This window comes from Anas acuta, chromosome 15 (assembly GCF_963932015.1).
Source record: "Anas acuta chromosome 15, bAnaAcu1.1, whole genome shotgun sequence".
Classification (NCBI taxonomy): Eukaryota; Metazoa; Chordata; class Aves; order Anseriformes; family Anatidae; genus Anas; species Anas acuta.
Window position 1 is genome coordinate 8,682,510 of NC_088993.1, and position 12,265 is coordinate 8,694,774.

General features: G+C 38.5%; 1 protein-coding gene across 1 annotated transcript; it reads left to right on the plus strand.

Moving 5' to 3' along the window:
- Nucleotides 1-6,722: 6,722 nt before the first annotated feature.
- On the plus strand, nucleotides 6,723-10,865 carry LOC137865089 (transmembrane protein 238-like). Its single transcript, XM_068699856.1, has 2 exons — nucleotides 6,723-7,313; nucleotides 9,994-10,865. Exons 1-2 carry the CDS (start codon nucleotides 6,919-6,921, stop codon nucleotides 10,001-10,003), a joined length of 405 nt encoding a protein of 134 aa, XP_068555957.1. The 5' UTR covers nucleotides 6,723-6,918; the 3' UTR covers nucleotides 10,004-10,865.
- The last annotated feature ends 1,400 nt before the right edge of the window (nucleotides 10,866-12,265 follow it).

Below are 12,265 nucleotides of genomic sequence, written 5' to 3' on the forward strand. Positions count from 1 at the left end.
TTGGCTTTGTTTATTACCTTATCTTTCTCCTAGTCCAAACGGAAAGCACCCAAATTAATTAGGTGTCAAAGAGCAGGGAAGGGACTATTACAGATAGAAGTAGAGAAATATTGTGAAAGCGATGTTTTCCAGAAGTATTACTTGGCACTGGTATGAAAAAGGGCTGAAATAAAACCCACGTATCCCAAGAAAGACAATCTAACATGATTTAAAACATGAAATCACTGCTGCCATTTTTCTTGAATTGTTCAATATAACGAAAATATGTTATTACAGATATTCAAGTTACCAGCCTGATTACAAGCAAAAGTTTTGTTTTGTTGTGTATTTTTTTTTTTAAGCTATTTTTATCAAGGGTATATGCATAAATTATGGACAATTTTAAAACCAGCAATTCTTGACTTCAAAGAACTGTCACTATGAGAGGGGGATAAAATATACTGGTTACTGTCTTTCTCACACTGCAGAAACTTTATTGGAATGTTTTGGGTTCTTTTTCAGTATTAAGTAATACAATTTTTTTTTTCCTAATAGTTTTTGGGTGAGTTTATTTTCACTATATGCAGAGTTCCTCTGTGACTTGGAGCCCTGGTCTGTATCTGCTGTGTCTCATTTCATCATCTGCCTGAACTGTTTATAGTGTTTTTCATGTCATGATGTCCACGCAGTTTTGCCTAGGAAACAGTTGTTTTGTATGTCTTGCTCTGACTCTTTAAATTGGTTTTTCTTGCTATAACTATTCTAGCTTGAAATCTGTGCATGTTTTGTCTGCATACAACTTCTTTTGAGTTCTTTCTTATTCTATATATAGCCCTGTGTGGATCTGTTACAAGGGAAATGATGCAGGTTTCCCTTCTCCAATTCTCCGTCCTGAGGTTAGAGATGTCTGTTCTTCCTTAGAACCAGAGTATAGTAATATAATCCTCTAAAGCCTTTTGTGGAGTACTTCTCAGTTTGACATTCTCCATTCCAGCCTGTGCTTTATTGGAAATACTCACAGGGGAATCTAATGATTCTCAAGAACCTAAAACCTTTTCCTGTCTTCTTCCTTCAGCAGGTCTGATAATTGAATGCAAAATCTGTCTTCCTTACATTTCTACAAGAAGTCGTCTTCCTATCTATATACAGGCTCTGCAGCAGTATCTTTCAGAGAATGCTGTTCCATGCAATACTTTACCCCTAAATCTGTCTGCAAATACAAACTTGCTTCAGTGGTTAAAATAATAATAAATACAGCTATATCTTCCACTTCAAACAAATCTGGTTTCTAAAGCTTGCTTCCTCTTGGGTGACGTTATTTCTCTTTGAAGGATGTTTATCTGCATGCTCAAGTTCAGTTGTAGAATGGATGTTCTCATTGCAAGACCACAGTTTATCTGAGCTCTTTCCTGCCACCTCGCTTCCAAATTCTCTGTATTTTGTAATTAATGCTATGGCTGAAATCTAAGGACTTCGCTGTTCAATGTGCTCGTGTTTCATGTAGCAGACACCTGTCTCTTATGATTTTAGTTAGTCTTAAACTACAAAATTACTACTTAAACTACAGGCATCAATTTCTTAAATTACAGGTTTGACTATATCTTCTTTAAACCCTCAGGCTTGTCTTCCCTTTGCTCTCCTGCCGTATAAGGCAGGCCTGTCACAATTTAAAATTCTTCTTCATAATTCTTAAACCCTGTTAATGTATTGGCTTTCCAGATGATAAGCCCATTTTGTTCAAAAGTTTCTAACTGTAATTCTTCAATGGTGTTTGTAACATTTCAGGAGACAGAACTGGTTCTTTTCCCTACACCTCAAAGAAAAAGATTATCTTGCAAGTAAAGTCATGCTTATCAGTGTAGTCTCATCTTTCTTTACACTCACTAGATTTGTTTTTCAAAGCTGTAATGTTACTGAGACAGACTATTTTTGAATTGTTTGCATATCTAGGGAAATAGGGCTCTGGTCAATGATAAGGGTTTCTAGACGCTATTTCAGTACAAATAATAAACTGATTTGTTTCAGTTGTTTCAATGTCAAATATGTTTATTTTTTAACGTAATATATAAAATACACTGCAAGGGTATTTGCATTTAATATTTTTATAGCTACAGTTTAGCAGTTTAAGCAGTAGATACTGCAGCTGTTTGCTAGCCATTAAATGGAATAGTAACAGCATATAGATGCTCAGGCCGTAATTGAACTACAGTTTAGAGAAATATCTGCAGTCTATAAAAGGCAGATACCAGTTTCTAGGCTGGGATACAGCATAAAGCAGTCTTTACAATATATATCACTCCAGTATTTTTCAGGGGAAATAACATACATGCATTTATTCATTGAGATCCAAGAATATACATATTTTAATGAACGTGAAAAGTGAGATTGATTTTCTTTTTTTTTTTTTTTAAACAAACAAACAAAAAACTATGCTTTCTGTCTATGGAAGGAAATGAATCCCAAATCTGTAATTTGATAGAAAAAGATACTTTCCTAAGCTACTTTATTGGTCTTTTTACCTCTATCTTTGTACGTGTTGACCATTTATTCTTTGTGACATCAAGCAGAATTTCCTTACCTCCAACTGTGGTACCTGTTTCTGCTACAGGAACAATTGAGGGTATCCCTGTATGCTGGTCACAGTAGAGTTGTTCCCTCCATCTGAAAAACACCAAGCAGTCTATGAATTCAGATGTGCCACCAAAGTGAATCAGTCCCACAAAAGCATGAAAAACACACTGAAGAACTGAAAAGTTGTATATTTGAATTTGCACAGAATAACCAAATAGTTTCTTTCTCTATGATTAGTTCGTATACTTGGAAAGAATACAAGGCAGGCTGGTGATGGAAAGCCCTAGCGGTACTAATCTTCATTAACAATATATTACTCAAATTCATAAAAGAATATAAACCAACAGTCTGTAACCAGCCTAATTAGCAGAGTTAAAAAAAAAAAAAAAAAAAAAAAAAAAAAAACTATCTCCCATTTGGGACATCCTATATTAAGATTTGAATTTGCTGCCTACAAAGTGATGGGGTACTAAATAAAAAGTGGTAAACCAGTCACTAAAGAATATGAAAAGATTCTGTTTGATCCATGGTGTCAACTTCCTTTAACCCGTGACCCCCTGTTCTGATATACCACAAACTTTTTTTTTTTTTTTAATCAATATATAAATGAACCTTAGCCAAAATAGCAAGTCTGGCTCAATGATCTGTTAGATCCATGCTAACAGAAGATCTAATTCTTGATCAAAAATAATCCTATTGCTTTCTAGTCTGGCCTGCAAAGTACCACTTCACTTCCATAATAGTGAAGTTAAGAGAGTAGATGCAGAACTCACCTCCATTTTTGGAAACATGTTTTGGTACCTAATTATCCATGATAAATCATTTGTTAATTTGTAGATATGCAGAAAATTAGGAAATGAAGATCATAACTTCCGTCTGTGTAATTAACAGTGAATCATACTAGCTTGTAGGTGCTAGAAAAGCACATCCTTTGCACTGGAAAAATTAACAAGCACTGCTTGGAAATTCTACAGCAGTTTGAGGCAATTTATGTTGGGATTGCAGTAGCCTTTATGGTCATAGCAGCTCTGGAATTCATAGCTAGGTAAGATGTAAAGCACCTGATGAAGCTACAAACTAAGCCACTGGAGAGAAAGTACATATAATTTCTATGCTCTATATAGCAGAATTTGTTCCTTTTCAAGTTGCAAAGTATCCAGGATTCTGCCAGTTAACTAAGATGTGCCACTACTGATGCAATTTTTACATTTCCTATAAGTAATGTACTCTTTTTTTTTTTTACTTTAAATATATATATGTATATTTAGAGTTCATAAAATCGGGGTAATAATTTAACATGGCCATCACAGATATTCACTTGGAGACATTTGTAGTAGTCACCCTTGCTTGGAATCAGTAAGTTAACACAGTTAACAGAGAATTACATTTCTCAACTCACTCTCAGTTATGTTTTCCTTGCGTAAGAGACCTAGGGAAACTTAACACTTTCCAAACAAAAAAAGGAGGAAATAAGAAAAACATATTCATTCCAAATAAACTGAAACTGTGCCTATTGCTGATATATTACATAATCAATTCTGGTGTATAACATGATTGTTTTCCATTAAATAATTACAACTACCAAGCTGAAAAGACAAAACCGTCTCTTCACTTCCTTTACATAAGCACCCATATAATGAAATAATAGAATATAATAAATTGTTTATGCAATCAGAAACAGCTGAGGTGAAAAATACACCCTCTAAAACTAAGCTGATTTAGCTCTGCAACGCAGATTGGTAGGAATTCAGTTCAGCCTTACAAGACCAGCTAGCAGGTACTAGTCAAGGCACTAGTACCTCTGTGGCAATGAGCATCAGGAGGCTAAAACAAATCAAGTATGTTCCTGGGTAAATGCTTAGAGACATGTATAGACCAAGCAATTTATAGATAATTTAAATTTTCTTGAAGGTGGGAAGGAGGAATGAAACATAGAAACCTCTTTGTGTGAATTGTTCGTGTGAACTTAAACTTCCTTTAGAAGAACTGAAAGCACAGAGGCAATACAGAGGATAGAAGGGAAGAGGAAATCAGTAACATTTAAAACATCAGCACTCTCACAAGAAAACAAACAAACAAACAAAAAGTAATCTGGTTCATTTTTACTATTTGCAGCAAGAGCTGATTGCTGCTAGGTCAAAGAAAGCTTCTGTAAGAAGTCTTTTAGTTGAAAGTTTTGATAAAGATATTGCCAAAATATATGCTCTAGTAGTACACAGTGTGGTTGTTTTGTACAGAATTCATTTTATGTTGCTCATTTGTTCTCCATGTTTTTATTAGAGTGGGAACTAACACATGTCCATTATAAGGAAAACCTGGAGTCAAAAACTAAATCTTTCAAAAAGAAAACTACATTGAAACAATTTAGTGCAGCTAACTTGCTAATTACTATTCTACTGAAGCCCCCAAAAAAGGCTGCTGTACTACTTCCTCTTGCCAAGAGAGGGAACCATCTACGTTGTTATTCTACTCTGATTTATATGTCTGGTTGCTTTTTAAAGAATCAAATGGAGATGTATTCAACGTGTTAGTAATTTCAGCAGTGTCAAGTCTTGACCTCTGAGCTCTTCCTCAAAAATGGATTTCCATGGGCAGATTAACAGGGAAGAAAAATACCATCTGTCCAGGATTATTAATACTGACTTCTATTTAAACTTCCTTCAGTGCTTCTTACTCCATTGTTCTAAGACATGACCTCTCCCCCTATCAATCTTCAGATTAAGCATAATGATCATAGCCAACCACCAAAATATGTATATGGCAAAATTATATATGACTGTTGGAATTCCCTGTTGTCAGAATATATATATAATATATAACCCTATATATATGTATAACCCTAAAATTAGCTTGACTTCCTAAAACTGTCCTGAATTAATAGAATAATAATAAAACTAAGTAGGTATTTGAACCTCACTCAGATTTGGATAACTGGTAAATTCCTTCTCTTACACTTTTGAGAAGGACAAAAGTTAGAACATTACTTAACACAAGGCAGAAGAGGAATCAAAAAACAAACAAACAAAAAAGTGGGTGTTTTACTGAAACTAGGTTTAAACTTTAAAACGCAAAAGATATTTGAAATTAATCAGGGAGAATAGCAGAACAGGCTTTTTGAGACCTTAGACCACTTCTGTCTTAACAGTTATAGTAACAAAGTGAAAGATATTTTATTGTTGAAGTACTCAGTGTATTTTTAACTTTATTATTTTTTTTTTTTTCTCAGATAATTTCAGCTTGTGTCTTTCTAAGGATATCTTTTATGGAATAACATCAGGGAGGCAGGCAATCCCTAAAGAAGTGGCTTCATCTAGTTTTGATTCTCCACCTCCAGCAGGAGCAGTGATATGTGAACTAAGTGCTATGACTGAAATTGAGAGTCCATGGTCTTAGTGCAGTAAACCAATCGCACTCCTTGTCACCGTTGTCCTCAGTGGCACTGTTCTTGGCACACTGTGGGAAATATATGGCAGTTGCACATACTGTCAGGCCTTTGCATCTTTTCATTGGTTTGACATTTCTGCTTACTGGAATAGCATGGCTACCCATCATTAAGCAATTTGTTAGAATAGCCTCCTGAGGGTACATGCATGAAAGCCTACAGCTGTATATAGTTCTTGGGCCTGGGGACCTGGAGTGCTAGAAGGTGGGACGTTGTGTGCCAGGTCATTAACTCTCACAAGACTGAACTGAGATACGCAGCTTGCCTTTTACATAACAGTTTTACCTGCTGGGTTTTTCCCCTCTATACCTGCATTCACAACTAGCTTCCTGCTTGTTAACGTGAAGTTGTATTCTGCTCTTTTTAAGGCAATCTCCTCAAACACGTAGTTAAAGCACTCTATATGACCCTACAGATGTACTTTATATTTGCCTTGCAAATCCCCTGCCCAGTAGGAACTGCCTCATCTCACACACGTAGCTGTGTGGGACAGGTACCTTTACTTCAAGACTCCTTCTGGCGTTCCTCCCTTCTGGGGAAGAGCAGGCTGCGCATCAGCCAGCTGAGGCAAAAACCTCACCTCAGGGCCCAGCTTACCTGCGGGAACACCCGCAGCCTCCAAGCCCCGCTCCTCCCTCACGAAGCGGGGCAGCGCCGCCACGACTTGACTACCGGACAGCAGCAGCCTCGACGCGTCAGGGGCAGGAGGCAGCAGCCTGCCGGCGGCGCCCAACATCCGAGAGAGAAGTCCAGCTGCAGGGACGGGTCTCTAAGCGGTTACAGAGAGCCTGAGGGCGGCCGCTTCCCTCCCGCCCTTCGCCTCGGCGGACCGGCAGGTGCGGCTGGAGGAGGCGCGGCCACCCCTCAGGTGTGGCGCCGCCTCCGCCTCAGGTGCGGGCGGCCCCGGGCGGCGCCGCTCCCGCGCCATGGCGGCCCCCGGCGGGCTGGGCCGCTGCGTGGCCGCCTTCTGGCTGGCGCTGGCCTTCGACGCGCTGGGCTTGGCGGTGCTGCTGGCCGGGGTGTTCGCCGACGTGTTCTTCGCCGACCTGCTCATCTACGCGGGCGGCATCGGCATCTTCCTCAGCCTCATCTGGTGGGTGTTCTGGTACGCGGGCAACCTGGAGGTGCCTCTGGAGGAGCTGCGCGACGACGTGGGGCTGGCGCCGCCCAAGGGCCGCGGGGACAGCGTGCTGCGGGGGCTGGTGCACGGCCTCAGCCGCCGCCTCTCTTCGGCCTTCGGCTCCGCGCCGAGGACCCGAGCCGCCGCCACCGCCGACCTGGAGCTGAGGGGCCCGCGGGGCCGCCCCGCCGAGCCCAGCAGGTGAGGGGCGGGAGGGCCTCGACCCCGGGGAGCCGCGGGGGGACATCGCAGGTGTGTGTCTGGAACCCCTCAAAGTCCTCCTACCTGAGACTTGCCCCAGAAAACCCTCCTACCTTCTTGTTAAAAAGCTCGTTAAGTGAAAGCACCTGCCCACAGCAGAACAAATTTAAAAAATAATAATCTCGTGGAATCTTACCCGCTTCTGGGAAGTAATAGAAATCTCATGGAATCTTACTCGATCCTGGTAGTAATAGAAATCAAGTGAGGGAAGTGTCCCGAGTTTGGTTAAGCAGGTGTAATACTTCCTGAAGACACCGAAGGGTGGAAAGGGCCACCGTGAACAAAGCACACATGAGCATGAGGCAGTTGTCATGGGGTCGCTCGCTGCGAGGTCTGTCAGGGGCAAGAACCAAGCCGTGCAGTTTGGGACTGGTCCTCATACAGCTCACAGCGTCTGCGAGCAGTAAGTGTGAGGTAATGTAGCCATGAGCCGCTGCCCACATGAACTCTTGTGAGAAAGATCCTTCTCTAGCAATGTGAAATACTTCTTTCTTGGCAAACACCAAAGATCATAAAGGCTTTCAAAATACCCCTAGTATGTTCATTAATACAATGTATTTATTTAGGAAGAAAAATATGAGTAATGACTTGATAGTGTCCAAAAAAAGTAAATTTTTCACTTCACTGTGTAAAATCCTATTCTGAAAGAACCGTGAGACCTACTTTGCACTAACTGCCTGAATTACTTGGGGTGCTGAACATCTTATGGTTCTGATTCACTGTCTATGAGGTTAGCTTTTTCTGCTGCTCCTTGAAAGTAAATCTTGAAACAACTTCTGGCTTACAGAAAAGTTCATGTGAAAATTGCCTTCTGTAAAAGCCACAGAATTTCTCGAGAGGAAGTTCTAACAGTAGGGAGATACAACATTGCTTAACAGAAAACTTGTAGAAGGGGGGGATAAGAACAGCAATACAACTTGGAAGGTTTGTTACTGCTGCTGTGTAGTTTATTATTAACTATCTGCAACAAGAAATGGGCTGTTGAAAATAAGTCATTCTCCTTCCATACTCTTTTTAGATTTTGCTGAAATGGGTTTAGAAATGACTGATCAAGATCTACATTTGCAGGAAAGAAATGACATTTGTAAATTAATATGCCTAACACTTTTCATCTAAAATATACGGTTATTGAGTTGAGTAGATAAGCTGCTATCTCTGTAACTGGTCCTACTTTCAATATGCATACATAGATGTGTGCTTTGCTGTAATAAACTACTAGTAGTGAAAGTTATCCAGTATTTTTAAATATTTCAAATCTTGCATGTCGCTAATTTCAAATCTATGGTTTGTTATTTCCCATGGAGGCAGATATTTAGAGGACTTCATTGTGAGTTCTCCCCCTTGAATAGCAACTTCTAATGCTACGGTAAACAGACTTCAGTGCAGGTGCCTTAGTAATTATAATTCAGAAGAAACCAAAACAATGAGTGTATGAGTTGTGGTACAGATTGTAATATGAACTCCAATTTTAACTTTCAAGGCAAAATACAAAATAACAAATAGTTGCACCTCCAAGATAATTTAGGGATCTCTTTGAAGTAGGTGCATCTGAAATACTTTGTACCTTCTCATAAGCAACTGTCTGAATTAGATCACCCTTTATTGATAGACCAAATCTTCTGCATATCTGGGGATATTTATGAACTTCACCAAGCAGGTAAAACGTGTTTGGGCAGGTAATGTTGAGAGCAAGGAGAGGAAAAAAAAAAAAAAAAAAAACATTACAATCCTCCAACCCCACCTTCCCCAAAGGAAAACATGCACAAAAAACCCAAACCACCACAACATACTGGCCATTAGAAGTTGCTTCCTGAGATGTTACCTTGAGATTTCTCCCAGTATAAAAACCTCAATGTTAAGGAGAAGTGCAAGCGTCTGGAAATGAACTGTTGCCTTAATAAGGAAGTCTGCTCTTTCCAGAAACTACTTAAGCAATTTTTTTTGGCACTTATGTAACTTTCTGGTTCTTGTGATTACTAATTTTTAATGCTATTAATGAAATACCGCATGCTGTTCTGATTTTGTTTCTTGAAAACTACATCATTTTCAAGAGCAAATAAGTGAGCTCTTGAGATATGGAATAAGTTATATTAAAGGAGGAATAAGTATGGTAAGATCCTCGAGCCTGCAAGGAGAGGCAGAATATAACATATGCTAGAGGTCTGTACAGTCATAAATGGTATGGAAAAGTGCAGAAGGAATGATTATTTATTACCTCTTCCAAGACAAAGTGGGCATCCACAAGTTGTTGCATGTTATGCAACTGGGCCATGTGATATTTGGCATAAGGTAATGGGGTGCTTAAAAATTTACAGACTCAAAAAGCTGGAGGAAAAAACAGAAGTGATAAAATGATAATATATTTGGCTGGGGAAGATGTGGGGCAGTAAGTGGAAGTTGAGATAATATCTTAAAGAGAGAAATGTGATCTTTATCTAACATCCACACGTGGTCACCATTGGAGGTGGGCTAGTAATGTAATTTTTGTTATTATTTGGGCTGCTAAGCATGTAGAAAAGTATTTTTTTAAGACTTATTTCAAATAATGGCTTAGAGTTTTATGTATTGATTTGTTTTAAGACTACTTTGGAGTAACCTTTTCTTAATGTGTTATCTTCAGGGTCTGCTGAAGCCACGACTGTTGAAGTTACTGCCTTTAAAAGTGGGGAAAGTGCTACAAATTATGGAAAGAGAATTCCCTACTCAATGCAATAGGATTCTCTCATTCTGGAATAATTTCTGCAACCACTGTGGACTCTGTATAAAGTGGAGCTATATCCCTGCCAAATGCACCTCTCTCAGTGTTGGACTGGATCCCTTCTTCTTAACCATTTCAGAATTTAAAATCTATCTTCTAAGAAGTGAGAACTAAAAAGGAAACAAAACAAATTCACAGGAAAATAACTGCAGCATGTAATGTAGAAGCATCTTTTGTAATAACCCGGGAATGTTTGGATAAAAAGCTCTTGCACAATGAAAAACTCTTGCACTGTTTTACGAAGGTTTAGAAGTTGAACTTACTGTGAATTTTTATGATGCCAGTGCAATACTTCTATTTGTAAGGGTGCTTTTAAATGTAAATGTAAAACTGTTGATGCAAGGGTACAAATGTAGTAGTTGTTTATAGTGTACATAGATAATTTACAGTGTCTCTTGTGAATTTTCATCATTATTTTGGAATAATTTAGAATTTGAAATTTTATAGGTAAAAAATAATAAGTGATGTTGGTACGCCAATCTTTTCTTTATAGTTGTGTATCATGTAATATGATGACTTTTAGAAGAGCTTTTTTAATCCAGTGATGATGCAAGAATTATTTTTCTAATGTTGAAGCACTAAAAAAAACCTACAACGTCAAAAAAAAAAAAAAAAAAGACTAATAAGCACAATGATATTTTACAGAATCTTGCCAAATTTATGTCTAGATGTGATTGAAATTAGGGTTGGGTTGTGTGTGGGAAAATTTATATTAAAGTTAATGATATGTAAAATTTCTGTATGTGAGGAATTCCTGAGTCCCTCTGTTTCTGCACTAATACAAAGAGTTTGAGCCCACCATCAGCAAATACAAAAAAAAAAGGTCTTACATTTTTAATGCGCAGTTGGTTTTATACTGCAGCTTTATTGAACAGTGGAAGTGGGTTTAAGAAAAGGGCTCACCGAGAATACTGTGGCTGTATTTCCTTGTGAACTCTCAAATGTTCTCTTGAAAATTACTGGAGTAACATTGACAGGTATCCAGTGTTTTTAAAATGTTTTCCAAATTCTCTCAATCTTTCAGCAAATTCAGGTAGACCCTAGATTTGAAGGTCTATAATTTCTTCTTTACTGACTGCAGGTTTTAGGAGTTTTATAGAGCTGTTTCCTCCTATTAGAGGAACTGCAATGTGATACCACTGTTTTATTACAATGGTTGGTTTAAAAATAAACAAAAACCCTCCTCCCTAAAACCTACTGATCATTTCAACGTCATTCCCATTTTTTTTTTCTCTGTTCTGAAAAGCCACTTGCTTTTCCTGAATTCCCTGTAGCTCCAACTGTTAAACTGCACTATGAGATGTAATGTCTAGTTGGTTAGTAGGAGCGATAAATTAACCCTAAACTTGCACGTGCAGCTGTTCATGTACTAGTCTAGTGACAGTTCTCTGCTTTAGTGTTGTGATCATAATTATCTGAGTAAATTGAGCAGGGCTATGAATTCACTGTGGATTATGAGATATGAATCTTGTATGCAATGTCACATACTTAGTGATTGCTGGGTAGGATGGTAGATAGAATGTTGCCACGTCACCCAGAGTATATAGGATTTAAATGCTTACAGTTATGAATAGTATGTGGAATTAATAATTAAATATAGGAGTTGGAACATCAGAAAAGAAAGATTATGGTCTTCACAGAGAAGCACTATAGTGTTACTAGTGTGATGTGTCTAAACAGTGATATAAAAAGTACTTGTTGTGGAGCAGTGCTAACTCCTGTAAGCTATATTGTGGTTTTGTTTTGTTTTCACATTTACTTTTTTTTAAATGTGAAGTAGGTACCATTTCATGCAGTTCGTTCTTTGTGTTCTAAATAATGAAGGCTAACACTAAATAGGAACTGGCAGCTCCAACAATTGTCAGCAGTTAAACATTAACAAATATTTAGCACTATTTTAGTCTCCTGGTATCCTTATCAGTTGTAGCTCAATGCAGCACAAAGTCCATTCAAAGAACTTTCATGCTGTGGATGGTAAAGCAGCTGTACATGCTTGGGAGTGCTGTCGGTGTGTGAACGTAGTCACACATCTGAAGCTGGATTTATTCAGCCTTGCAGAACGCATAGGACTGTTTTGTTAAAATGTAGCCAAGGTCTCCAGTAACCACAGCTTGGATCTTTGTTATGTGGTTAT